Source organism: Equus asinus, chromosome 11 (assembly GCF_041296235.1).
Source record: "Equus asinus isolate D_3611 breed Donkey chromosome 11, EquAss-T2T_v2, whole genome shotgun sequence".
Lineage (NCBI taxonomy): Eukaryota > Metazoa > Chordata > Mammalia > Perissodactyla > Equidae > Equus > Equus asinus.
Window position 1 is genome coordinate 26976500 of NC_091800.1, and position 27132 is coordinate 27003631.

At 37.3% G+C, this 27132-nt stretch overlaps 1 protein-coding gene across 2 annotated transcripts in view; it reads left to right on the plus strand.

Annotated features, from left to right (window-relative positions):
- The first annotated feature begins 3115 nt into the window (after positions 1–3115).
- The window catches only part of SUCLA2 (succinate-CoA ligase ADP-forming subunit beta), a 40141-nt gene continuing 16124 nt past the window's right edge, over positions 3116–27132 (plus strand). The window contains exons 1-6 of one of the 2 annotated variants that reach the window (XM_014838914.3): positions 3116–3308; positions 9454–9634; positions 16227–16326; positions 16520–16682; positions 21249–21377; positions 24015–24153. In XM_014838914.3, coding sequence (XP_014694400.2) covers positions 3219–3308; positions 9454–9634; positions 16227–16326; positions 16520–16682; positions 21249–21377; positions 24015–24153 — 802 coding nt within the window. In that variant the 5' untranslated portion in view covers positions 3116–3218. Of the gene's footprint in view, positions 3357–9453; positions 9635–16226; positions 16327–16519; positions 16683–21248; positions 21378–24014; positions 24154–27132 lie in introns of both variants that reach the window. The other variant, XM_044779989.2, reaches the window with a different exon arrangement.

Genomic DNA, 27132 nt, shown 5'->3' on the forward strand with positions numbered 1-27132 from the left:
TTATTGTCTTAAATTCTCATCCTGCCATCCAGAATTGGCTTCAACTATTGTGCTGGAACAACCAAGTAAAAGCTGTGACACTGGGCAAGTTACTTATTGTTTCTGAGCATTAGTTTTCCCTTCTGTAAAATGTGGTGTTATTGTGAGGATTAATAAGAAAACATATGAGTTTCTCTTTCTCTAGGTGGTCTAGATGAGTGTTTCTCTTTCTATCATCTCTGAGACTTCAAGAAAACTAAGAGAAATCTTGTGTAAACATTTAGCTGTTCCATGTTGTGTTACTGATCTTCCTTCACTCCTAAACTTTAGTTCAAAAGACTACAGAACTTCCTTGACTTATGCTGGGGTAACATCTTGATAAACCCATTGTAAATTGGAAATATTGTAAGTTGAAAATGCTAACACCTAGCCTGTCTAACATCATAGCTTAGCCTCGCCTACCTTAAAAGTTCTCAGAACACTTCCATTAGCCCCCAGTTGGGCAAAATCATTTAACCAAACCTTATTTTATAATAAAGTGTTGAATATCTCACTTAATTTATTGAATACCATACTGAAAGTGAAAAACAGAATGGCTGGATGGGTACAGAATGGTTGTAAGTGTGTCAGTTGTTTACCGTCACGATTGCGTGGCTGTCTGCAAGCTGCGGCTCACTGCCACGGCTTAGCATCATGAGAGAGGATCATACGACATATCCCTAGCTCAAGAAAAGATCAAATTTCAAAATTCTAAGTACGGTTTCTACTAAGTACGTATCACCTTGGCACCACCGTAAAGTCGAAGAATTGTAAGTTGAACCATTGTAAGCTGGGGACCATTTGTATATATATCTGTTAACTGTTTCTCTCACAGAGGTTGGATGGGTAAAATGGAATAAAGTGAAAACCAGAGAATTCTGAAGATGTCTCACGGCAAAATAAAGGATAGAAAACAAAAAAGAAATGTATGTAACAATGGCACTAAAAACTATGCGTTCAGTAAATGGCTATTCATCTCAGCCCTCAGCAGAAGTTCAGTGAGCAGATATATTGAAAGTTGTTTCTGTAGCACTTTGTAATTCTATTAATTCTATAGTTAACAATAGGACAGTTTAGCTAAGGCTTTGCTTGGGCATCAAAACTTGGAGAGTTTAAAAACTTTAATGATTTTAAAAGACTGAAAAAATTAGTCTTCTCCCCCTCAGGAAATTTCTTTCCCCTTTTTCCTGCATTCCACCCCACCTTTCATGTCTTAGTAGAAGGCAAGGTCAAGGCAAAGATCAAGGACAGGAATGCCATTGTATTTGAGGAACAGCTCTTTCCCTTCTTCTTCCCCAAGCACTCTCCCTTCCCACCCTCCACCCTCACCCCAGACATCAGCATTTATTCTACTTAGCATATTCTGCTATGCTTTACTGCTCACTACTAGTTTCTAAGGTCCTTGTAGATAGGGATTGCAAAAGTTTTTGCTGTGAAAAGAGTAGTTTCTTGGGAAAGCAATTTCATTTTTAAAGACTGATTGTGTAATGATGAAACACCCAAGCAAGTAGGAGGCCCATCTTCATTTTACCTCACTCAATTCTTTAATGAGGTATCAGGAGGTACAGAGCTCTGAACATAATCAAGAAGCGCTTTCGAGGAGGGGGGGTGTACCTCCCCCCTTGCTTAGGCTTCCAAAGGAGCTGGGCCCCCTGGGGACCTGCATGTTCTCTTTCTCACTCGGTGCTCTTATTCCATATTTCTGCTGCTGCTGTGTCTGCTTAATTTAAGCCAGGATCGCACAGGACATAGCAGTGGAGATGTTTCCCTTAATGGGTCACCTGTGACCTGGACTTGGCGTGTGAAGCAAAGTTAACCCAGTCAGGCTCTTAGCAGGGTTATAGCCTTACATCTTATTTTAGTACATTGACTTATTCTGGGTTTACCCACAAGCCCTTTAAATAACTGGCCTTGGACTCAGATGGTTGGTTGCCTGTGGTACCTCAACTACTGTGTTTACTATCAATTAAAAAGAGCTGGCTTGAAAATAAAGTGCGCAGTATTCATATCTGATGGGGTACGTGTTTCTAACAGAAACTGATAAGTCCCAGCCCCGCTTATCAGACAGAATATCCAGACTTTATATGATTGGCTCTGATGGGCAGTAGAAGGGTGGAGCAAGAGACATCTGAACTACCAATGTCTGTTTCCCCCTCCTTTTCTCACTGCGCAGAATATCTTAGTGATGAAAGAAGCCTTGAGGTCAGCCCCCCTTGAGTGCCAATGGAAAGAAAAAGTCCTTAAGAAAGTCCTGCCTTTAAGAACTCAAGAGATTTTGGGAGCTGCAAAAAGCCCCTTTCCATTCTCTAAGTTAATAGGCTGCTTGTTTTAGATTTGCTTTTTCTTTATACAACGCTATTCTGTGTATCGAGTCATTGTGCATCAGAAGTAGGTGCCAGAGGCTGGCTAATGCTTGTCAGCAATACCTACGTACTCCTAGGTTAAGATCTTGCCCACGGAAATCGCTTTGACACATTTAAAGCTTGATGTCCAGCGCAGAAGAGGTAACCAGTCGCTCGTCCAGTGGTCAATTCTTTGATGGGGCACATGTCATCTCAGGGTTTTCCTGCACAATGTGTGCATCTGACTCATCTACAGAACTCTACGAAATACAGATGTCCTGACTCCATTCCTTGGATGGGGTCTGGTGAAGGTATTTTTCAAAAAAGCTTCCCAGGCACTTCTGGTGCGTCGTATGGATTGGTACCTAGTGGCTGGCCATCTTCTCTTTGAGCGCCGGAATCGCTCTGTTTTATTCACCGCCGGATCCCAAAGGCTCAATGCAGTGTTCAGCACAAAGCAGACATCCAGTACTTATTTCTTGAGTGAACCCCATCTTACAGATGAGGCAACTGAGGCTCAGAGAAGTTAAGATCACATAGGTGGCGGCGCTGGTCCTTTTTCCACTACATCTCCCCAGGTCATGTTTAGGTTGCTTCTGGCCGTAAGTCGGATACTGAGGCTGCGGCGTCCAGTAGCAAAGGTAGCTTTGCTCTACACCCAACACGTCCACCCTCTCTTAAGTCAGTCAATTTCTGTCTGTCCAGCGCAGGGCGACTCCCAACAGCGGAGTTAACCTAAGGCCCCGCCCCAGTGGGTGGGGCCAGGAGCGGTGAGCGCGCCGGGAGCTGTTTCGTCGCCGGCCGTCTAGCGCTTCTGCGGCTGCGCGCGGCGCCCAGGGGACGGGGTCGGACTCAGAAATGGCGGCGTCCATGTTTTACAGCCGGCTGTTGGTCGCCGCCACCCTTAGGAGCCACCAGCCTCGGACAGCGCTGCGAGCCGCTGCCCAGGTATTGCGGACCAGCCCGCCATCGCTTCGAGGGTCGGCGGGAGAAAGGGTGAGGTGGGAGACCTGGCTCCTGTGGGCGAGGTGTGAGGGGCCCTGAGGCCAGGCTCGGGGTCACTTCGAGTCGGTGACATTGGGTGACATGGGGTGTCCCGCCGGGCCCGCGGGCGGCTTGCCCGGGAGTGCTCTCCGCCAGGACTGCGAGCGGGCCCATGTTGGGGCCACTCTGCTCGGCCTTCAGTCCGCGGGAGCTCCGGCGCCCCTGCTGCGGCTGGTCACCGGGTTTCCGAGGGGCGGCGGGGAGCCAGGGTGGGCTCGGTGGAGGGGAGGGGGCCAGGGCAGTGTCCGCTGCCGTTTCCGCGTCCGCCCAGGCCCCGGCCCCTCTTTGAGGAGGGGGAAATGCCCTTCGGACGTACTTTGTCTGCTTTGGGAGCTGTCATGGGTGGGACTGACTGCGCTGGAGCAGCAGGGCTTGCTGACCGGCCTTTTCTGGGACGAGGCAGGGAAGTTTCCCACCTCCCCATCGTTTCTGGGTACTGTTCTTTTTGTTCTAATTGTGTATTCACACAATTAACAAATTGTGGTAATACGATGTTACTTACTAGCTTACCAGTTGAGGAAGTAAGAAAATGATCTCCTGGATCACCTCGTTTCTGGAGAGCGTATAGCCACAGTTTTTGTTTGTTTTTTGAGCGTTTACTGTGTGCTGGGGCCTGTGCTAAGCGCTTTACATGTAGTCTCTTCTTAGGCTTTTCAGTAACACTGTAAGGGAGCCGTCAATATCCGCATCATTGATGAAGAAGCTGTGGCTAGGAGAACAAGTAATTTGGGCTAGGACAGGAAGCAGGTAACATCAAAGCTGAGGTTTAATTTCAGAACTCTGGCTCCAGAGCCTGTGTGCTTGAATCTGCTCTACACTTTTTCCAGAACTGAAGAATTGGCCTGTTCTTCCCAACGTGGACACCGAGAAACTTGTGGCATGGCGTGATCGGCTTCATAAGTCAATTCCAGAGTTTTAGGTTATATTCTTAAGTAACCTCAGACGTGCCAGAAATGAATTGATTTAGATTTTTTTTTTTAAGCTATTCATGCTTTCAACCTAGACGTAGTGAATTCTGTGAGTTTGCTTCCTAACGGGAGCAAATTGTCATGTTGTGAAAGTTTGTATGTTTTTAATGTTTTTCCCTTTTTCTTTTTTTTTTTTAAAGATTGTCTAATATGAGCTAACATCTGTTGCCAATCTTTTTTTTTTCTTCTTCCCAAACTGCCCCCAGTACATAGCTGTATGTTCTAGTTGTAGGTCCTTCTGGTTGTGTTATGTGGGAAGTCCCTCAGCGTGGGTTGATGAATGGTGCCATGTCCCTGCCCAGTATCCAAACCTGCCAAACCCTGAGCCTCCAAGGAGCTCGTGAACTTAACCACTCGGCCACGGGGCCTGCCCTGCCTTTTTCTTTCTTTTTATTTTATTGTATTTTTTAATTCTTTTTTTCTTTGGTTTTGTATGAGAGGGAGGTTAAAAAGGTTTGGTTTACAAACCTTGAACTTCCTTCTTATGGGTCTTAAAGGGTGCTGTCTGATTTTTAGGAAATAAGAAGTTGGTGAACAGATTTGTTTTCATCCTAATCATAATCTTTATACTTTTGGAAATTCCTTTAAAAGTCTTTGTCTCTCTGTATGAAGATAACCTACTATATTGTCTTAAACATCTTCTCTTCCACTCTTACCTTAAGTAATATAGCTTTAGAGTTTGGAAGGACCTTAGTCTAACCCCTTAGATGGGCACACAAAAGTACAGGGTCTTGGGAATCTTGTTCAAGATCACACATTGAGTTTGGCAAATTTTCTTAAACATTTTGTTTGGTTCTCTGACCCTCTTCTAGTTTCTCTGTATCTTTCATCCAGTGTATATTTAATAAAAATAGTTTAGGTTAAGAGCAGAGTAAATAATTTAAGGTAGTTTCTTGTTTGTTGTGAATCGCACTCCCCAGTAACTATGTTTTTCCACTTCTGAATATGTATTTTTTTAAACTAGGTATGTGATTGGATGGGTGGTGGTATAGGGATTTGGCCGGGAATTGGTGGCCTTTTTTTTAAATTAAAGTAAAGTTGACATACAAGTTTATGTTAGTTCCAGGTGTACAACATAGTAATTTGACATTTATACATATTACGAAATGAACACCACAGTAAGTCTAATAACCATCTGTTATTTATTTAGCTTAATACCCTCTAGGTCCATCCGTGTTGTGACAAATGGTAAGATTTCCTTCTTTTATATGGCTGAGTAATGTTCCATCGTATACAGTCATGCATTCCTTAACGATGGGGATATATTGTGAGAAATTCATCCTTAGGTGATTTTGTGGTTGTTCGAACATCACAGTGTGTACTTACACAAACCTAGATGGTTACCGCTATACACCTAGGCTATATGGTACTGATCTTATGAGACCGTCATTGTATATGTGGTCCATGGTTGACCTAAATGTCGTTAGGTGACGCATGGCCTTATATATACCGCATCTTTTGGCACTAAGAATCTTCTCAGTGATAATATCAAGAAGGATAAATACTTAAATGTGGGAATCCTTGTGATTATGCAGGAATTTGCATTATCAGCATAACTCAAAGTGATGATATTTCAAATTACGACTTCTAGTGGTTCAGGGAAGGGATCATCAAATTTTAAAAACTCTTTAAAGTGGTATAAAAGCTATCAGCAATACCTTGTGAGTACTGCTAATTCTTTGTAAATACAGGTATTTGAGAGAAATCATAAAAATTAGAATTTTGCACCATGGGTTTATCCTCAACTTTTTTTGGAAAAATTTCAAACTGATAGAAATACTCCAATAAGTACCGTGAACACCTGTATTGCCTTTACCTAAATCTCACCTTTTCTGTATTTGCTTTATCTTTAAAAAATTTTATGCATATATATTTATATATATAGGTGTTTATAAAATTACGTTCGTTTATTTTTGCTGAACCATTTGAGAGTAAGTTGTAGGTATCGTGGCACTTCATCCCTAGGTGTTTCAGCATATGTCTCTTGAGACTAAGGACATTCCATTAAATAACCAGAATATAGGTATTATATTTAGGAGATGTAACATTGCTATAACACTAATATCTAATATATAGTTTACATTCGTATTTCCCCAGTTGTCCCCAGAGTGTGCTTTATAGCTGTTAGATTTTTTTTTTTAACTAAGATCAGGCCTCTGTGGTGTTTTCTCTGGTCTATCCAGCTAATCAGGTGCCACCTAGTGACTGTGATTGCTCTTTTATGTGGTGCAGCTGTTTATACGTGTCTGCGAACTCTGGCTGGGACCAGTCGGCCTTATTCTTTTAATGTCCCTAGCACAATGTCTGGCATATAGGCCTTCAAAAAATGTTTGAGTGTATGACTATTTTTGCCAAGCTTATGCTGGTACTCCCCTCCCCTTATTTTTATTATTATTTTGAGGTACAATTTATGTGAAATACATAGTCTGTGTACAATTTGTGTACAACTTAAATGGGTAGCTAGATTTTTATGTATGTATACATCTGTATAGCCATGACTCAGATGAAGGTATGCAATGTTTTCAGCCCTCAAGAGGCACCTGTGTGCTCTCTCCATGTCAGTATTCCCCAACACAAGGTAACTACTAATTCTGACTTCTATCACCATATGTTAATCTTGACTGGTTTTGAACTACATAAAAAGAAATCATATAAGTATGTATTCTTGTACTGGCTTCTTTCCCTTAAAATTATGTTTGTGAGATTAATCCATTGTTGTATGAGCAATAGTTCTTTTTTGTTATTGCTCTGTAATATCCTGTTATATTAATATACTAAAGTTTATCTCTTCTCCGGTTGATGGGCACTTGGGACATTTCCATTTGTTGTCTATTATAAGTAAGCCTGCTATGAACATTCTTGTATATGCCTTTTTTAGACTAAGCACCCGTTTCTGCTGGGATTTCAGAAGGTAGATGTATCCTGAAGTTTGGGAGGTTGCTGGCTCTTAATAGTAAGGTGCCGCTAAATTAGGGAATTGAGCTACCCAGGTGAAATGTTATCCAGGATTTTAGCTTACCAGTTGAATAAGAAATATGTTGCTATTATATGTGATTGACTGTTAGACTAGTGGTTTTCAAACTGTAGTGTACTTAGGAATCAACTGAATGACTTGTCACAAATGCAGATTTCCTGGGGCCCAGTCCAGAGATTCTAATTTTGTAGATGAGAGTGGGGCCCTCGACTCTGCATTTTAGAAGCACCCTGGGTAATTTTGATACAAATGGTTCATGAACCCCCTTTAAGAAACAGACTGTTTATATGAGACTCCTTTAAATTCAGTTCTTGTGATATTGTGTGTTTCAAATGAAACATGTTTCAATATTCTGCAGTCTCTGTGGAGACAATGGAAATGAATGGAGAACACCTAAATGTGTGATTCCAGTGCAATCTTTCAAGGCTTTCATACGCTTAATTTGTTTACAATTTGCCATATAAAGTTGATCAGATTGAGGAGTTTGGAAAAAGGGAGGGAGTTGTTTCTACATGTTGTTAGGGGTTAAGACTAGGTTCTAACTTAGTGGGGCTTTGGGACTAATAGATGCCAGAGATCTTACTGATCTTCATCTTTCCTTCAACACTTCTCACTGTTGTGGCCCTGCCACAGGAAACTGAAACGCCAGCTCTCATACACCTTTCTCTTTCGGCTATGACTTAGAAGCTGGTGGAGGGACGTCTTATTTCTTTTTCCTACTTATTTCTTTTTGAAAGAATATTTCTTACTCTGCTCCACTGAGGGACATTTTAGTGGAAAAAACACTAAAATAGTACTTCCTCTTATCCTTTGTTTTCTCTCTCTTTACTCTTCTTACCATAATCTGGTGTATTATGTTTGCTTATTGTCTCTGTCGTCCTGGCCCGCCCTGCACACCCTGCCCCCCAACAAACATGCATTAGAATGTAAGCTTTAGGTATAAGGATTTTGTTGGGTTCACTGCTGTATTTCCACTGCCTAGGTGCTCAATAAATATTTGATTGAGTGAATGAATGTTCTACATAGATTGAAAAAGGGAAGAGTTTGTAGTTGGCAATGCTTTCTGGAAGCCTTAGCAGTTCAATTGTGAAGGACAAACCCCTGAACTGGGTTTGTAAAGGAGGTATCAGTTAAGGGAATCATTTAGAAGGAATGCCTTAAAGATGACGTTGCAGTTCATTTCTCTGAGATGTTGTTTGCAGACTATTAGATGGAAAGTTTCATGGAGGAAGTTTACTGGAATGTGATCTTTGGATCAATACCTGTGGGAGAGTGAAGGAAAGATCATTGAGTAGAGGGGGAAGTAGAACTGTGATGCAGTTGTGGTAGGACCTCTGTCATTCCTTTGGGAGACCTCCAACTAGGATGGTCCTTCTGAATTGTTCCAAATTGGGGTAGAGTGCCAGGTCTTTATATTCCTCCCTTGACCCTCATTGACCAGTGATTGGATGCAGGCTGACAATGGGAAGGAGGTGTGGCTTTGGGCAAGGAGGCGCCAATGAGAGAACTCAGCTGAGAGCTGTCTTCAGCCAATACTCCTGGCAGCTGGGTCTATTTATGCCCTGGTCTTAAAGGGAGGATCTGGACAGCACAGCACAACACAGCATGCACTACAGATGAAGCAGGATTTCGAGTCTTGAGTGTATGAAAGAGTAATGATACCATCTCATTCAATTATCCCATATCTAGTGCCAGGCAGTTTGTTAGGTGTTGGAAGAATGGTGAAGAGAAGAAAGTTGGGAAGGATTTTTGGTTTGTTGGAAAAGATGAGACTGATTTCAGATTTGTTGAATTTAGCATGGAGGTACAAATGCTCTGTAGGTCATTAGAGGCATGGTAGTAAAGCTCAAATGAAATACGAAGACTAGAGATGATGAGGAAATAGTTAAAACTACAAGGATAACATTTGATATTTAGCTGGAAGGTTAGCTTTTAGCTTTATGTTGTAATTTAGGTACTCTGAATATTATATTTTGAAGATTTAATTTAGCAGTTTTATTATAGTCATGAACAATCAAGTACTCTAGATAAACAGTATTTTGAGAAGGTGTTTTCAATAAGAATAACTGCCAAATGACTGTCATAAACATGTCCCCAATTTCTCTAGGTTCTGGGAAGTTCTGGATTATTTAACAACCATGGACTCCAAGTACAGCAGCAACAGCAAAGGAGTCTTTCACTACATGAATACATGAGTATGGAATTGTTGCAAGAAGCTGGCGTCTCCATTCCCAAAGGACACGTGGCTAAGTCACCAGATGAAGCTTATGCAATTGCCAAAAAATTAGGTACTAAATTAAAAAAACTTGTGACACCTTGACATGGGAATTCTGAAATGATGTGAACTTTACTTTTGGTTTAATAACAACTTTTAGCTTTTACTTTATTTTTTAAAAAATAAATTTTATTTACTTAAAGAGGAAGGTTGAACTTTAAGATTGTTGACATTCGAAAATTATTATGAGATTATTATGAGCTCCCACAGTGCTAGTAATTTAAGAATCACTTATTGGCATGAGGAAGCTGGAGTCCTATTTTTAGTTAGACAATAATGATAAGGAAGGAAATTTTGTTTACTACTCTGTAATTTAAAAGGCTGGTGGTGTGATGATTCTTCAAGGAATTGGTGAAGGAAAATCTTCACTGTTTATGTGGTTGTAAAGAGAGGTCCAATATCCCTCTGCCTTTTTTTTTGACATGAAAAAATATGGAACCAAAGGGGAAAAAAAAGAAGTTGAGTGCTAGAATGTAAGCTCCATGAGAGCAGGGTGTCTTTGTCTTCTTTTGTTCACTGATCTATCCCAAACTCTTAGAAGAGTGCCTGCATTCTGGAAGAGTACCTAGACACTTAGGTATCAATAAATATTAATATTTGTTAAGTGAATTACGTAGTTGCCCTTCTTTGCAAGGAGGTTCTTTTATTGATAACAGAAACCTTAATAGCTTTTGTTAATTTGAATTTATATTAGTCTCTTAATTAAAAAATAAATTTGGGGCCAGCCCTGTGGCTGAGTGGTTAAGTTCGCACACTATGCTTCAGTGGCCCAGGGTTTCACTGGTTTGGCTCCTGGGCGGGGACATGGCACCACTCATCGGGCCATGCTGAGGCAGGGTCCCACATAGCACAATCAGAGGCACTCACAACTAGAGTATGCGCAACTATGTACTGGGGGCTGTGGGGAGAAGAAGAAGGTGGGGGAGGGGAAGAAGATTGGCAACAGTTGTTAGCTCGGGTGCCAATCTTTAAGGAAAAAAAATAAATTTTGACTCTAGAAAGTGTGTTTCAAGTTACATTCTTAAAGATTTAATACGAAAACATAGAAAATAAGTAATGTACTAGGAATACACTGCATTTTCTTTTTAGGAGTATTTAAATCCCACCAATTTTATGTAGGTTAGCACAATCTCTCTTGTATATACATTTGTTTAATAGAGCTTTAGATGTGCTGTCTTGAAGACAGCTTTTATTAATTTTTCAAGAAAGATATGGAATATTTAAAAAGATGTTTAAAATTTTTAAAGTTTCATCTTGGTTTATACTTGTTTCTACAGTGGGTTTTTCTTCCATAAGTGAGGGCATGTGTAAGTTGAGAAAATTGTCATATATTATCAGCTATGTTTTTGAATGAGATGACCGTGACTTCCTTGACTTGGAAGCATGGTTTTTCTTTTTGTTAATCCAAGAAATTCTTTTTATTCAGATTATAAGCAAACTTCTTTTTATTCAGAAAAAGCCTTGTGTAAGTTCATACTAATTTCAGTGAAATTTTTGTTAATTAATAGTGACCTGTAGTTTGGACTTGTACATAGTAAAAGAGGTGCATAATTTTTACCTTTGAAACACCATATAGTAGAGGCTCTTAAGGGTCAAGTTTTAAAGAAAACTCATGATTGTATTTTGTATTTACGTAGTATTTCTTGTAAAGGTACTTTTTAATAACTACCTCCTTGAAATTTAGTCTTACCTATATGAACTAAAGATTAATTTCTAAAGAAGACCCAGCTATAAGGAGGAAGGAAAACTTGGAAATGTAATTGAGAAAGTATAAGTTTTTCTTGTTCTACCCTTCTTTCCTTAAGGATGAATTTCTGACCCTTTGACTTTGTTCTTTTATTTTTGTTAGTCTTATCTCTTGAGTGATGCTTTTTTTTTTGTTTACCAAGTCTTTCTGTTATAATAATGCTGAAGATATAAAATGTGTTCCATACAGATGTTAATAGGGCCTCATTTATATATAATGAAGTCAGTAAATGCTATTTTTCTATCCCCAAATTATTATAATTGGTTTTTAGTTAATTTTTCACATATTTTCTCCTTTAGTCAAATTTCATTGTTTTGTGAGAAAAAATAATTTGTGTAGAAACTTTCATAAAATGAGTAGGATTTGTTTGGATGCCAATTTCCTGATTTCTTCACTGTGTAAAAATCTTTAATGATCCTTAGCTTTGGAAGAAAGAGTAGTTATGTACAACATATATTATAACTGTGGTTATTTCTAGCAAGTCCTCTGGGACCAGGACTTATAAGTAGTAAGGAGCAGGTAGGCAGCTCTGACTTTAAGCCCATTGGAACAGAAGGCGTCTTGTTCATCTAGAAAGTGTGTTCTTGTGAAAGAACACTGCAAATGATGATTATAGTATGGGAGCAGGATTAGAGACTAATGAGGACCTTTAAATCTAGAGCAGCGGAAATCTACTTTTTAAAAGATATGTTTAGTAACAACTATGAAGACATTGAGGACAATTTTATCTTTTGTGGCAAGTCATTAATATCAGAAGATATTGATTATGGGACCTAATTGCACAAGGTGTGGTATGAGGTGCTTTAGAAATGCGCCTGGTTCTATCCATTTAGCTAGCAATTCCCAATGCTGATTTTGGCTACCTCAGGGTGATTTTTGCTGCTTGAGTTACTGCAAAATTCACAAGATGCTAATTCCCATTTATAAAAAACTCTTACCTTACCAACGGATATACAAGGGCATAAATGCATTACAAGTGTGCCAAACTATTGCTTCCCCTTAGTCCTGTGGGTGGTAGTAGAAACTGGATTAGCATGGGGACTGCACCCACTGAGTCCTACCGCTGATGAGCCTCCTGAAATAGCCCTGGCCTCTCCCAGGATTCCCTACAAATTCTGTCATCTGTCTTGATATGAAAAAAGTTGGGAAGTGCTGTCTTGGAGGCAAGTGTTAGTTGTAAATAATTGAGTTAGGGGTGGAAGAAAGATTGGAAAGAAACGTAATTCTAAAATTTTTAAAGACTGCAAAATGAAGGTTGGTGAGCTTGACTATCACAGGGAAATTTCTGGAATGGATTATCAAAGGGATGGTTGTTAAGCACAGAGGAATGAAATAGTTGTAATTCGGGGTCAGCTCTCAGAGCAGATTGCCATCTCTTTCTTAAAGTTAGTAGTCCAAGGAAATATGCTTTCTGTAAGGCATTTGGCAGAGTTCTTATAATTTCCCTATTGATTGTAGAAATGTAGTTTGGATTCTGGTATAGTTAAGGTGGAATTTCTGTCTGGTTAAATAGATATGCAAAAGGTGCCAATTAATGAATGTCAGTCAAGAGGGAGATTTCTAATGGCATACAGTAGGACTTTACTTTCTTTTTTCTTCTTTCCAACGTTTTGTTACATGACTGTGTACAAAGAATGCTTAAAACATTTGTGGATGACTAAAGCTAGGAGGGATGGTGAAAACATTTTAAAGGCAATCTTGGGATCCATAAAAGATCTTGTCTGACTAGACTAAAGGGCCAAATCTACTAAGACTGTAAGCTCTGTGAGGGCAAGTTAGGTGTTCTTTGCTCGTTGTATCTACAGCTCCAGCACGGTGTCTGGTGTATACATGTAACAGTTGAATGAATTAATGGAATTGAATAAAGTCTTTGTTTCAATCAGTTGTCCTCAGACTTCTAATCTTTCTTCTCGTCTTGATAGTTGATGAAGCTGTATGTATTAAATTTTTTTTTTTAGCTTTTCTTTTGTTGTGAAGGGCTTTTTTTTTTAGAAGGAACTTTTGAAGAATCGTCTCTGCCCTTAAGGAGTTTATATTCCTAAAGAAAGGAAATTGATACTCTGGGGGAATAGCCTCTGTCTTGTAAAATGTTTTTGAAGAAGTAGAGCTTCATTACTCTTACTTAATAGGTTAGTATGTTAAGTTCCCAGTTTAATCAGTAGGAATGTTTGAATTTAGTCCTGCAAAGCACCAGTTTAACTATTGACCATTTTAATGTTACATGTACACTGTTTGGATTACAGTTATCGTCTTTAGATATAAATGAATATTTCTCAAGTGCTAGAAAGTCATGACTTGGTGGGTAACCAGAAACAGATAAAATGGCTAGTGGCTGTTCCATTTAGTCTTGGTACAAATTCTCTAATTTGCCATAGTCCCTTAGGCTACCTGTTGTATTCTCCATAAGAAAATTATTGTTGCTTTTAAGGAAATTTCTAATTTCTAAGTTTTCTGTAATTTTCATCTAATATTAATTGTTACACTTGGGAATGGTGAGGACTGTGGCAAATTGAAAAGAGTGTCTTGTGGAGACAAGGCACTTCTAATCAGCTCTAGTTGCAGAGCCCAGTATTTCCAGTTCTGAGTTTTTTCAAGAGCAGCACAAAATCTAGATTTATAAGAATTCTCTGCATTCTTAAATGTTTTTTTATTCAGCATGCAGGAAATATATGCTAGGAACCCTCCCCGGAGCTTGTAAACATCAGTGAACACAACAAAGATTCTGCCCTCCTGGAACTATATTCTAGTGAGGGAGGCAAACAAACGATAAACATGAGAAATTACATATTATGATTGAAGGTATTGACTTCTATGGAAAAAAAAGTAGAGCAGGGTAAGGGGGATTGGTCACAGGTGGGCAGGCTGTAGTATTAAGTAGGGTGATTGGAGTAAGCCTCGTGGACAAAGCGAGATTCAAAGAAATCTTGAACAGAATGAAGACCGTTTCCAAATGGATATCTGGATAAAGACTATTCCAGGCAGAGGGAGGATTAGAGCCAAGTCCTGAAGGCAGGGGCATGCCCAGGAACAGTGGAGACTAGCGTAGCTGGAGAGGAGTGAGCAGTGAGAGGGGCTTAGGAGATGCAAAGGGTCAGGGTGCTGGGAGGATTTTATAGGCCTTGTCGCCCACTGTGGGACTGTGGCCTTTACTCTGAGTGAAAAGGGCATTCAGTGCAGTTTTCAGTAGAGAAGTGATGTGCTCACTTTGGCTACTGGTTTGAGAATATTCTGTCAGAGGCAAGGGTAATCTAGGTGAGATATAATGGTGGCTGGGGCCAGGGTCCAAACTGGAAGTGATGAGCAATGGTCAAGCTTCTCTGCATTGATTTTGAAGATAGAACTAATGTGATTTCCTGATCGAATGAATGTGGGGCATGAGAAAGAGTTCTTTTTAAAATTTGACCTGGGCATAAGGCCATCTTCTGACTTAAGTGGAAGTCTCCATTCCCAGTGTAGACTCATTTGCATTATTAATTTTCTTCTTTTTATTTTTGAGGAAGATTAGCCCTGAGCTAACATCTGCTGCCAATCCTCCTCTTTTTGCTGAGGAAGACTGGCCCTGAGCTAACATCCATGCCCATCTTCCTCTACTTTGTGTGTGGGATGCCTATCACAGCATGGCATGCCAAGCAGTGCCATGTCCACACCCGGCATCCTAACTGGCAAACCCCGGGCCCCCGAAGTGGAATGTGCGAACTTAACCGCTGTGCCACTGGGCCAGCCACCTGCATCATTAATTTTCTAAGCATTCTTTTGTAATAATTGTTTAAGTGTAAATTTTAGGTCATTTCTTATTGATTACAAGCTACATTTGTTATCTCCTTGATTAGGTGGGAGTCCCCTCTCATTCAGCTTGGTATGTGCATTAGGGGATGACTTTTCCCCAATAGTAGACTTCCCATCTTCAGCCTGTTCAACTGTATGTTTATGGAGTGGTTGTTATATTCCGGGGACTGCTTTGTGCTAGGGATACAGGAATAAGACAAGGCCCTTAACCCTGACCTCAGAGGTTATTTTGCCATTATGTAATATTACTGTTGCACTGCTACTATGGGCAAAATGCCCTGAGAAGCAGAGTGAGGAGGCTCTGACATTCTGCCTGTCTGGGGAGACAGAGAATGCCCTCTAAGAGGTATTGCCCTGGATCGTGAACGATGAGTAGTACCTAGGCTAAACAGCTAGTTTGCTGATTTTTTTGAGCAAATTAGAAAGGAGAAGAAGAGACCAGTCTATGTGTTAAAGAAGAAAAATTCAGAGTCTTTATTAAATAATTCTTTGTAAGACTTATAAGCATAACATTCTGGAATCTTTTGATAAACATACCTTAACTCCTGATAGTACTCCTCACAACAGCTCAAGAATGTATATTGACAGGGCTTTCTGTCACTGGGACAATGTAAATTGATAGCAGTGTTGGCACTTTCCCCTCAAGTCATGGTATATTTCTGCTCAAAGTAGCATTTATGGCAAATTTTCACAGAATAACAAGTTTACATGTCAATAGAAAGGAAGGGAAGTCTTCGGAAGACATTTGAGTCTCAATTTTGTACTTTTAATACCTTCCAAAGTGCTAGATATTTGAAGTGTCAAGGAAAGGTACAAGTATTTTCACTTTAAGAAATGGTTTAATGTGAATGACTGATCTTTTTAAGTTGTGGATCGTTAGATGGTAAATGCTATAGAGTTCTAATCTAGAAAATCTATATACATGGAATGCCTCATTTTTTTAACATTGTGGATAAATGAGACTTTACATTTAATAACACTGCTTAATATGTATGCTTAGTAACAAAATATTGTGTCTTGTTTCTTGCTCCTGCTCCGTGCTTCTTATCTAATAGCAGTGTTATTCTTCTAGGGTCAAAAGATGTTGTGATAAAGGCACAGGTTTTAGCTGGTGGTAGAGGAAAAGGAACATTTGAAAGTGGCCTCAAAGGAGGAGTGAAGATAGTTTTCTCGTAAGTCATGTTTTTTTTAAGGAAAAATCATCATTATTAAAAGTAAAAACCATATTGTAAAAGATGCCCCTTATTATTGAATTGATGAAAGTATTGAAGCTAATATTATATGAGATAAGATTTTAACTATCATGTGCTTGTGTTTTTCTCAATTGGAGGAGAGAATAATTTTGAGTTCTTTTTCTCATTTCAGTCCAGAAGAAGCAAAAGCTGTTTCCTCGCAAATGATTGGGAAAAAGTTGTTTACCAAGCAAACAGGGGAAAAGGGCAGAATATGCAATCAAGTATTGGTTTGTGAGCGAAGATATCCCAGGAGAGAATACTACTTTGCAATAACAATGGAAAGGTCATTTCAAGTGAGTAATTGTAGACATGGTACATTTAGGATGAATTTATTATATTCAGTTTCAAAAGTGATTATTATTTCTCTTTGTGTGGGAAAGATTAAAATGGTACGATGCATAATCTATTTTTATATGTCATGAGCACAATATTTTTGTTTAATTTATGAAACAGTGTAGTTAATGCCATTGAAATATAGTATTGTGGTTAAAAAAAGCTATAGGCAAAATCCTGCTGGAATAAAATCCACAGGATTTCCAAATAGTTAATTTGCTAAGAGCAGCTTCAATCATCTCAGATTCATCTCTAAATTCCATAGACTGAGAAAAAAATTTCTAGCAGAGTAAAATATTCTAACCAGAGAAAGTCTCTGAACCCACTAAGAATGTGTATCCCTGGCTTCATCTTTTTCTTTTTCAACCTCTTGGTATTTTTTATAGTTTGGAGTTATTTCAGTAGATAATTTAGTACTTGGTAAGTTGAAGAGTGACATTCAATAGCAAACAGTATGATTCTAAAGAGCATAATCCCAGCTCTGCTCTCCTCCGTGAAACCTCAAATGCTAGCAGTGGACTAAAGGCATCAAGTAAAGAGAAAATCCTTTCAGAGACCTGGTGCTTGGAGAAAGAATTGATAATCATTTTATAGTATAATTACCTGGCTGTTTGAGTGCATTGGTTAAGTTTTATGAGCTGAACCAGTGTGGTAACTAGATCGTCTTGAAGCAAGCTGGGTACATATTTTGAAGCCCTGGTAAGGATTTGATGTAGAATATTACTAATTACACAATTAGTAATGTAACAGAAATTGTAAGGGTCAAGAAAAGAGTTTTCTTATGTAAAACAGCTTTTTAAGAAATAGCTATTTTCTGTATTGTGATTTTTTTTTCCTACAGTTAGTTAAATCTCCTAGTAATATTTGAGTGATAATATAAAGTGTCTTTTGTAACTTTTAATTTTTGTAAGAAAGTATTTCTTAAGGTATAACACTAGATGGTAGTAAAAACCCACTCAGAATCTACGATTAAAAAAGCGTTGTTTTATTCATAAGTGATGTTTTTACCTCTATAGGTTTGTCTGTATGGTAGAAGTCAGTAGGTTGCTTTAGAAATCCCATGACAGTAACCTTATATATTACACTATATATTACACACATTTGCAAAAATTATATTTTACAAATTCACTTATTTTCACTACATTTTCTTTTCCTTTTCATTGATGTTGTATATCAACATCTATCATTTTGTCAGTTATCATGTTTTTACTTTTTGTTATAGCCAGAAACAAGGTTTATATGCCTGGACGATTTGAGTCCTGTAATGTTGCTCATTCAGAGTAGCTCATCTTGATTGGAGTAAGTGTAGCAAACTGGATGTGTGTTATTAAAGATACAACCATAACACATTGAATATATTTTATTAAAGATATGTCAAAGCATTAGGGAAAAGGATCAAGTTTGAGTTCATTATAAGAACTTGAATTTTCGGAGAACTATTTGATTTTCATTAAGGAAAAAATGTTTTTATTTCATTTGCAAAAGTAATACATAGTTGTAATAATTCAGACTAAAAATTCTATCGTACTAATAAAACCATTTGGCCAAAGACATTATAGTGTTCTTTGATGTTATCACCTTAGGCCAATGTGGAGTTGGTTGGTGTTACTTTTTAGGGTATAGTAAACTTTTTTGGGAATCCCTGTGGACACGTCTCTATTAAATAATAATCAATCAGCTGTTTAAATTAAAAAGAAAAGAGCATTTTTGATTGAATTACAGTCCTATGCATAAGAGTTAATTGATCATTAAAAATTGCTTCTGTTGCTTGTTTTTAGGAGATAGATTATAGGCTCTGCTGGTCTTCTTTAGCAGGTGTCACAGGAAGCCCGGGTGGTTATCTGCCGTAGGCTTGGTGGGCCAGAAAATCAATTTAAGTATCTACTCTCTGTTTTGGCACTTTTTAAAAATCAGATTTCTTAACATTTGCCCAGCGGCTGTTGGGTACTTTTGGGCTGAGACAAATCTAATTTAACAAATCACATTTGCTACTTTATTTTTCTAGTAAAACATTACATTCTGCTGTAAGTGACTTGTACGTTTAACTGTGTCAGTTTTTTGCTTTGCCTGGAATAGTAGATATGAAATGTGCTGGAAGAATTCCAAATTTTATTTTCCATACTTTTATTTTTTCAAAGAGGTCTTTATTAAGTGGTTGCTTTGTCATATAAGTTTAAATTCAAATCTATTTTAAGGCAGAAACCTTTTGCAAGACAGACAAGACAAGAGGAATTTAGGTTTAGAAAGTGAAAATAACATTATTAATTTATTTGAAATTACGCTATTTGCTAGAACTTAAATTGTTCTGAAAGTTTATTACTAAAATGTAAAAGTTAAAACCAAATTGTTTAAACAGAAACAGCTATTCATTCAGCAGTCAAGACCAAATGCAAAACTGTAAGTCACTGTTTTAACTGATCTCTAGTTACTCATGTAAGTTTTCTTCTTACCTGCCAGCTACCGATTTTGAGGTTCCTTTCTTATTGGTCAGGGAATTAGTACAAAGAGAGGTATTCACTTTCTTTTGCATATTATTATTTCATATGTATTTTTAGCCTTTTCTCTAACTTGCAGCCAACTCTTGAAGACTTAATCGTTATACTTTAGTGATAACTTAATATTATCTTTTTTCCCCCAGTACTGCTGCCTTTTATGTGGCTCTTCATTTCTCTTATCAGTAGATATAAAAAGAAAAGGAAAGAAAAACTAAAAAAGTTTAGATACTTTTTAAATTAAAAAGTTTGTTGGTTTCTACCTCTTATGTTGAATAAAATTATATTTTGGGGTTATTTATAGATTAATTTATCTATATTCTAGTTCAGCAGCATGACAGTAGTTGAACAGGCTCTTCTTAAATCTGAGTTTTCTCCCCTCACTTTAAATCTTTGTAAAAACTTATGAACTCCCTTACTAGAGAGGAAATGAAGAATACCTTTTCATTTGAAATTTATAGAGGAACTAAAAATTAGACTATAGTTTCAAACATTTCTCTTTACTTAGGCTTGCTACTATTCTCTTCCGAAGTCTCAGAAGGCACAATGAATTCCTTTATTAAAAAAATTTTGCATGTGTGTTGCAGTGCACTCAGCATCCACCTGAGTCATCTTCTTTGTGTTAACTATCTAGGGGCCTCCTGTGAGTCACCTCGTTAGCCTGGGCTCTCAGATGTAGTGGAGGGTTTAGAGGTTGCCTCCCAGACAATGGAGACAAAGGCCAGCCATATTCTTTCTTACACATGTATATTGAAATCTCCTCACATAGTACAAAACTTATAAGGTACAAATACGTACAGGGAAATATAAATCTCCCACCCACCCCTGTTTGTCAGCCACCCAGTTTTTCTCCTTGGAGGTTACTACTTTTTTTTTTAAACCATTTATTGCCTAAATAACAGTTACCTCTCTTAAAAACTAATAGATTTTCTTTTCCTTTGGCTATTACTTTATTTTGAGGATTTGAAGGATTATTTTGTTCTCCAAATAGAGTGAATACTATTCCTTTACATTATACCTTGAAATGAGTTTGTTATTGAAACACTAGGTGCTGGGATAGAAAAGTGAAATTAGTCTTTTGGGTTTTTTTTCTTTTTTTGTGGAAGTCATACCTTTCTTTTTGGATTAAGAATAGTTCATTTGAAAAAAATTTTTTTGGAAACTAGTGATGCATAAAATAAAAGTCTTAACATTTAATGTTTTATTTCTCATCTTTTTTCTGTTTGAATAGTGGGTGGGTGCACATTTAAACATACTTATAAAAAACAAACACAATTCAGAATAGAATCTAGGGTTTTATATCATTGTTTTCCCACATAACACTACTGAGATCATTTTCTTATGTCATTATATCATCTTTAGTAATACCGTTTTACCATTTCTTTGTTTTTGCATGTTAGGATTGTTTCCAGTTTTGTGCATAAATTAGCAGATCTATTACATAATTTGCTGTAATTTTTTTTCTTGATTTATTTTAGGGACTTAAAAGTTAATAACTTAGTTATTTAGTGTTTATATCTTACTTCTTTATATTGTTCATGATAATAGCCAGGGCTATTCTTTCAAGGTAGGTAGCTTTCTTTTTTACTAACTTGCTATAGGGCTAGAGCTTATAAAATCTTATAGACTTTCCCTTTTAAATGTGAGTAATCTATTTTTATGATTTTCTAATGTTATTTAAACAATCCTTTACTGTCCCTTCAGTTCTTATGAAAAATGCATAGATTATATTTCATATATATGTATATATGCTTATATTAACTTATTTGGTGTAAGTTTTGTGTATTTTTTAAATCTTTTTTCTTCACAGGTTAGCCATTGTCTTCCTTTTCATTTCTTTTCCATCATTTCAGTTCAGCATTTATAAGGGGGTACTGTGCGGGAGATATAAGAATAAATTCTCAAGGAAATTTTAAAATAGGAATGGGGAGTGATAGATGAGTAAGTCTGATAATGGGCACAAGTAGGTTTTAAAATTTTATTGATGGGTCCAAAATAAAATCTAGACATTTTGGCTGTTTCCTCTCCTGGTAGGGTCCTGTATTAATAGGAAGTTCTCAAGGTGGTGTCAACATTGAAGATGTTGCAGCTGAGACTCCTGAGGCCATAGTTAAAGAACCTATTGATATCGTAGAAGGCATCAAAAAGGAACAAGCTGTCCGGGTATGCTGTATTCCGAAAAATGTCTAGCATTTGATTGGATAATTGTAGTACTTAAAGAAAGAGAATTAACTTTGTACAAGTGAAGTGATTGATAAAACTTTCAAAAAAGTTTTTTGAGTGTCAAGGCATGTTAATATCTGTTTGAAATGGAAACTTTTAGAAGTATCTATAATATTATTCTTCGTATCCTCCATAAATATTTCAATATGTATCCTTAAAAGATAAAGATTCTTTTAAAAGAGCCACTCTACCATTGCCATGCCTAGTAAAATTAACAATAATTCCTTAATATTATCACTTACCCAGTCATTTAAAATCTCTAATTGTCTCAAGTATTTTTTTCTTTTCTTTTTTTTTTTGAGGAAGATTAGCATTGAGCTAACTACTGCCAGTCCTCCTCTTTTTTGCTGAGGAAGCCTGGCCCTGAGCTAACATCCGTGCCCATCTTCCTCTACTTTATATGGGGGATGCCTGCCACAGCATGGCGTGCCAAGCAGTGCCATGTCTGCACCTGGGATCCGAACTGGCGAACCCCAGGCTGCTGAAGTGGAACCTGCGAACTTGACTGCTGCGCCACTGTGCCGGCCCCTCAAGTCTTTTTTCTTTTACAGTTTGAGATGGGATCCATATAAGGTCCATCATTACTATTGGTTAATATATCTCGTAGGTCTTTTTCTAATTTATAGGTTTCCTTTCCCTCACTCTCCATCCTTTTCCTTTCATCTTTTGAAGAACTGGGGTGATTATTCTTTATTGTTTTTCATAGTGTGAATTTTACATCCCCATGATGGCATTTAACATCTTCTCTCTCTCCCCTTTATTTCTTGTAAATTGTGTGGAATGGTAGGGACACTGGCTTACATATCCCTATGATAGATCAGTGATTTTATTTTTTGAGGGGAAGGTTTATGGACACTTTTAAGAATCTGATGAAAGTTATTGGCTTTCAGTGTATGCACATACACAGTAAATTTTGCCTGCAATTTTGCTAGTTTTCTGTACTGTCCTTCTTGTGTGCTTCTTCCTTTCCTTTTGGTTCTGCCTGCCTCCCCCTCCCAGAAACAACCCACCAAGCCTGTGAGAGTTGCTTGGTAATGTTTACAATACTGATATTGAATTAAATTGTTTAGTTTGAATATAAAAAATAAATGACTCATTTTAAAAGAAAAGTTTGGATGTTAAACTTTGAATGAAATTAACCTGTGTTAGTGGGAAACTGTGTCAAAGTAAGCTTTTGGTATTGAAGTACAGTAGGGCAGGAATTTTGACTGGCACAAAGGTTTAAAGGAGATAGAGAAATTTCCCTGATAAAGCATGAAGCAAGTCATTTAGCCAAGTGAATGGTATAAATGTTTAAAGGGACAGAGATTTGATTCATTAGGTAGTTATGTGAGAGTGATGACTAGAGAGTTAAATTTAGATAAGAAAGAAAATACTTGATTTACAAGAGCACTTGAAGGAATAATCTAAGATCATAGCTTTTTTGAGCAATGAACAGAAATAGTATCTAGCACAGTGCTTGGCAAATTAATGTCATACGAGGTTGATCAGAATTATGTTGCAATTCTCACATGTTTGAATCTAAAACAGTGAATTGTGACCTGGTGAAAATCTTTCTTAATGAAATAGTACTTTATTTCTTCTTATTATTTATTTGAAATGTCTTAACCAAAAATGGCATTTCTTAGCTTTATTGTCCACTTGATGCATTAGCATCTGACTTTGCAAAAATCATGTTCACCCTTAAATAATTTAAGATTTCTGTTATTGAAAGTCACATGTATTACAGCCTTAGATAGCAGTTGGAAAAGAGGAAAAAAACTCCCTCCGTAGTGCTCCTGAGCAGTGGCAGCAGTTAGAATAAACATACAGACATGTCACTTCTGTACCAGTGGTTCAGGATTGCTTATGGGACTTTAAAAATTATGGATGCTGGTCCACTATAGAACTTGTGAACCAGAACTTCTGCATTGGGATCTTGGTATATATATATTTTAAAAAGCTCTACAGGTATAGCTAGTTAAGAATCTCTGCTCAAGACTGTGAACTACTCGACTAGATTAGAAGCTTAAGTACCTGTATCTTTTGGGCCTAGCACACTGCATATATTAGGTGCTCAGTAGATTTTTGAATGAAGGGGATAATACTTGTTAACTTCATGTGTCCTCGCTGCTTGCTAGACACTCTTCATAAATTACCTAAAAGGTAAAACAGGGTCATTTAATATTTTGGCGATTGTTTGGACCATTGGGATTGTCAGTCCACCCTTCATATGTAGTTTAATGAAATAGAAGCCTCTTCTTCTGGTTTAAGTTGACCATAAGGTTTGGAGGCAGTATGGAGGCTATGGAATAAACACTAGAACTGGAATCTAGGTGAATGGCAAGTCACCTGCCCTCTCTGAATCTCTTTCTTGTTTGTAAAGTGTGCATACTACCTGCCGTGTAAGAATTTTGAATAAAAAGTTTTTTTTAACCATTTATAATAGTAGCTGCTACTTCAGTGATTAATGTTTGACAACAGATGATTCGTACTTATCATTTAAATGATAAATTACAAGGTTTTCTTATTTACAATAATTCAATGTTGACCGGACATATGCAACATACCCATAATAAAGAGCCAAATTGCTTTCAGCTTGCACAGAAGATGGGATTTCCACCTAATATTGTGGATTCTGCAGCAGAAAACATGGTCAAGCTTTACAACCTTTTTCTGAAATATGATGCAACCATGGTAGAAATAAATCCAATGGTAGAGGATTCAGATGGAGCTGGTAAAGTATCTTCTTTTATCAAACATTGATTATGTATTTATCCACTTATTGTATGGTTCAGTAAGGAAGTTGAACTCATAAGGAAGTGAACTTATTCCTATTAGAAGCTTGTTTTCTAATAAGTAGAATGAATGTGAACAAATATTAGAGACCCATTAAAACAAACGCCTTAATATATATTCATGTACACACAGAAGGGTTAAAGCTTTACTGTCTAATATGGTGGCTACCAGTCACAGGTGGCAATTAAAATTAATTAAAATGATCAAGATTAAAATCTTCATTCCTCAGTTGCACTAACCACCTTTCAAGTGCTCAGTAGCCACATGTGGTCACTGTATTGGATGGCACACGTGTAGCACATTTCCATCACTTCGGACAGTTCTATTGGCAGTGCTGGATTAGAGTATCCAGTGTGGTATGAGTAAATAGCTCACTATTTGGGGAATCAGCCGTCCTACTCTCCACAAGTTTCAGACTTTAGAGACATCTTGGATCTTTACAAAGGGTATATATTCTGATACTAGAGCCACTAGAGAAGTAAGATTAGCTTATTACTTTGACAGCTGTTCTTTTGCCTATGTTTGAAAGGTAAATAAGTTTCTGAATTATGCTTTCCATGTATAGTTTTTAAAAGAAATATAAGTTGCTTTATTATAGCCTAAATTTTTCTTGATATTTCATATTAACTACTTCTATTGCTGTAATTTATTTGATTTTGTTTCCAATGTCTTTGCACATTTCTAATCTTCTTAAGCATTTGTAGATCATCTTTCACTTTTATACTTCTAATTAGTTATATTCTTTATTATAGAAATCAATTTTTGGTTGGTCATTTGTATGGTTATACAAAGAAGAATGAGTAAATTCTCTTGTGATAATGGAAGTAGTTTGTAAAATGAAAAATAATTCAATTTTTTTGAAGAGTGAGGGCTGATGCACATTTTAAAAATGAAGTGTTCAGTGAAGGAGAATTATCTGTATAAATCAGATATTTTTTGTATTATATTTTTGATTATATAACTTGATAACATGAAAGCAAGATCCCTGAATTTTTTTCACTGTGAAATTCTGCAGCTGTATTCTATTGCTTAGGGAATGTCTTCATTCTCTTAATTTAATAAATAATTTTTTTTCTTCTTTTGTATTCAGATATTCTTTGTATGCGTTTATATATGTTTTGAAGGAGTTTGTTTTTTTCCCTGATTGTGGGCATTGTATATTTATTATAGAAAATTTGCAAAGTGCCAAGAACTATAGATAGATAGGAAAAAAGAACTCCTAGAACCTCATTACCCAACTCCCTTTTAATATTTTATGTAGTTCATTTCAGTCTTTTCTGTAATTAGAATCATGCTCTCTATTCAATTTGTATCTTTCCCTTTTTAACTTAAAACTATCTAATTCAATTTTATGGTAAATATTTTTCAAAAATAGAATTTTTAAAGGCTCATGTTTTATTCGTATATAAATCTTCGCAACCTTGGTTATCTTTCATATAGATTCTCAGAAGGAGAATTTTTGGTTCAAAGTGTAATAATATTTTTATTATTTGTTTTGATTATTAGGTCAGAATAATAACATGTAGAGATGTATTTTGCCAGATTGTTGTCTGGAAAAGTTGTTCTCATGTATGAAGTGTTCATTTCATTGCTTATTTGTGCCAGAAGTGAGAAGTTATATTGGATTTAATCCCTGTCAAACTGATAACCAGGAAATGGTGTCTTATTTTTTAATTTGATTACTAGTGATGTTGAGGATTTTTCATGTTTACTGGGCATGTTTTCCTCAGTAGGCTGAGAATTTTCTCTTGACGTCCGTCGGTACCTGTATTAGTTTCCTATGGCTGCTGTAACAAATTAATTACAAATTGCAAGCTACCAAACCAGGTGGCTTAAAACAACAGAAATTTATTTTCTCACAGTTTTGGAAGCCGGAAGTCCAAAATCGTTATCATGTGAGTTCAAGGCGTCTGCAGCTCTTCACCGTCCAGAGGCCCTAGGGAAGAATCCATTCCTTGCCTTTTCTAGCTTCTTGTGGCATTCCTTGATTTGCGGCCACCTCATTCCAGTCTTGCCTCTGTGGTCACATTGCCTTCTCCTCTTTTGTATATCTAATCTCCCTCTGCCTTTCTCTTATGAAGATACTTATAATGTCATCTAGGGCCCACCCAGATAATCCAGGATAATCTCAAGATCCTTATTTTAATTACATCTGTAAAAATTTTGCTATGTAAGGTAACATTCACAGGTTCTGTGTGTTAGGACCTGTTATCTTCAGATGGCCGTTATCCTGCCTACTATAGCATCCAAAAAATGTGGATAGTTTTTCTTTTTTTTTATTTGCACCTGAGCTAACAGCTGTTGCCAATCTTTTTTTTTTTCTGCTTTTTTATCCCCAAATCCCCCCCCACTATATATTTGTATATTTTTAGTTGTGGGTCCTTCTAGTTGTGGCATGTGGGATGCCACCTCAGTGTGGCCTGATGAGTGGTGCCATGTCTGCGCCCAGGATCCGATCCAGTGAAACCCTGGGCCACCGAAACTGAGTGCGAGAACTTAACCACTTGGCCACGGGGCCTGCCCCAGTTTTTCTTAATTAATTTGATGAAGTCTTTAATTTTTGAAAATTTATTTACATGCTTCAAAAATCAGAACAGTATAACAAATTATATTTCTATCAATCACATCCCTTTATCCTGAAATTTTGGTCTCTCTCCCCATCCTTATCTACTTCTGTTCCCCTCCTCCTAATTTTTTAGTTTCTTGTGTTTTTTCCAGTGTTTCTTTCACAAATAAAAACAAGAAAATATGTTCTTTACTACCCCCTTACAGAAAAGACTGCATACTATGTACATTCTGCATTTTGCTTTATTTGCCTAATATTATATCCTGGTAGTCTCTCCATATGTATGGCCTCTGTATATTAAGGAAGTTAATCTCTTGTCTGACATTTGATAGGAATATTTTACTAAGTTTG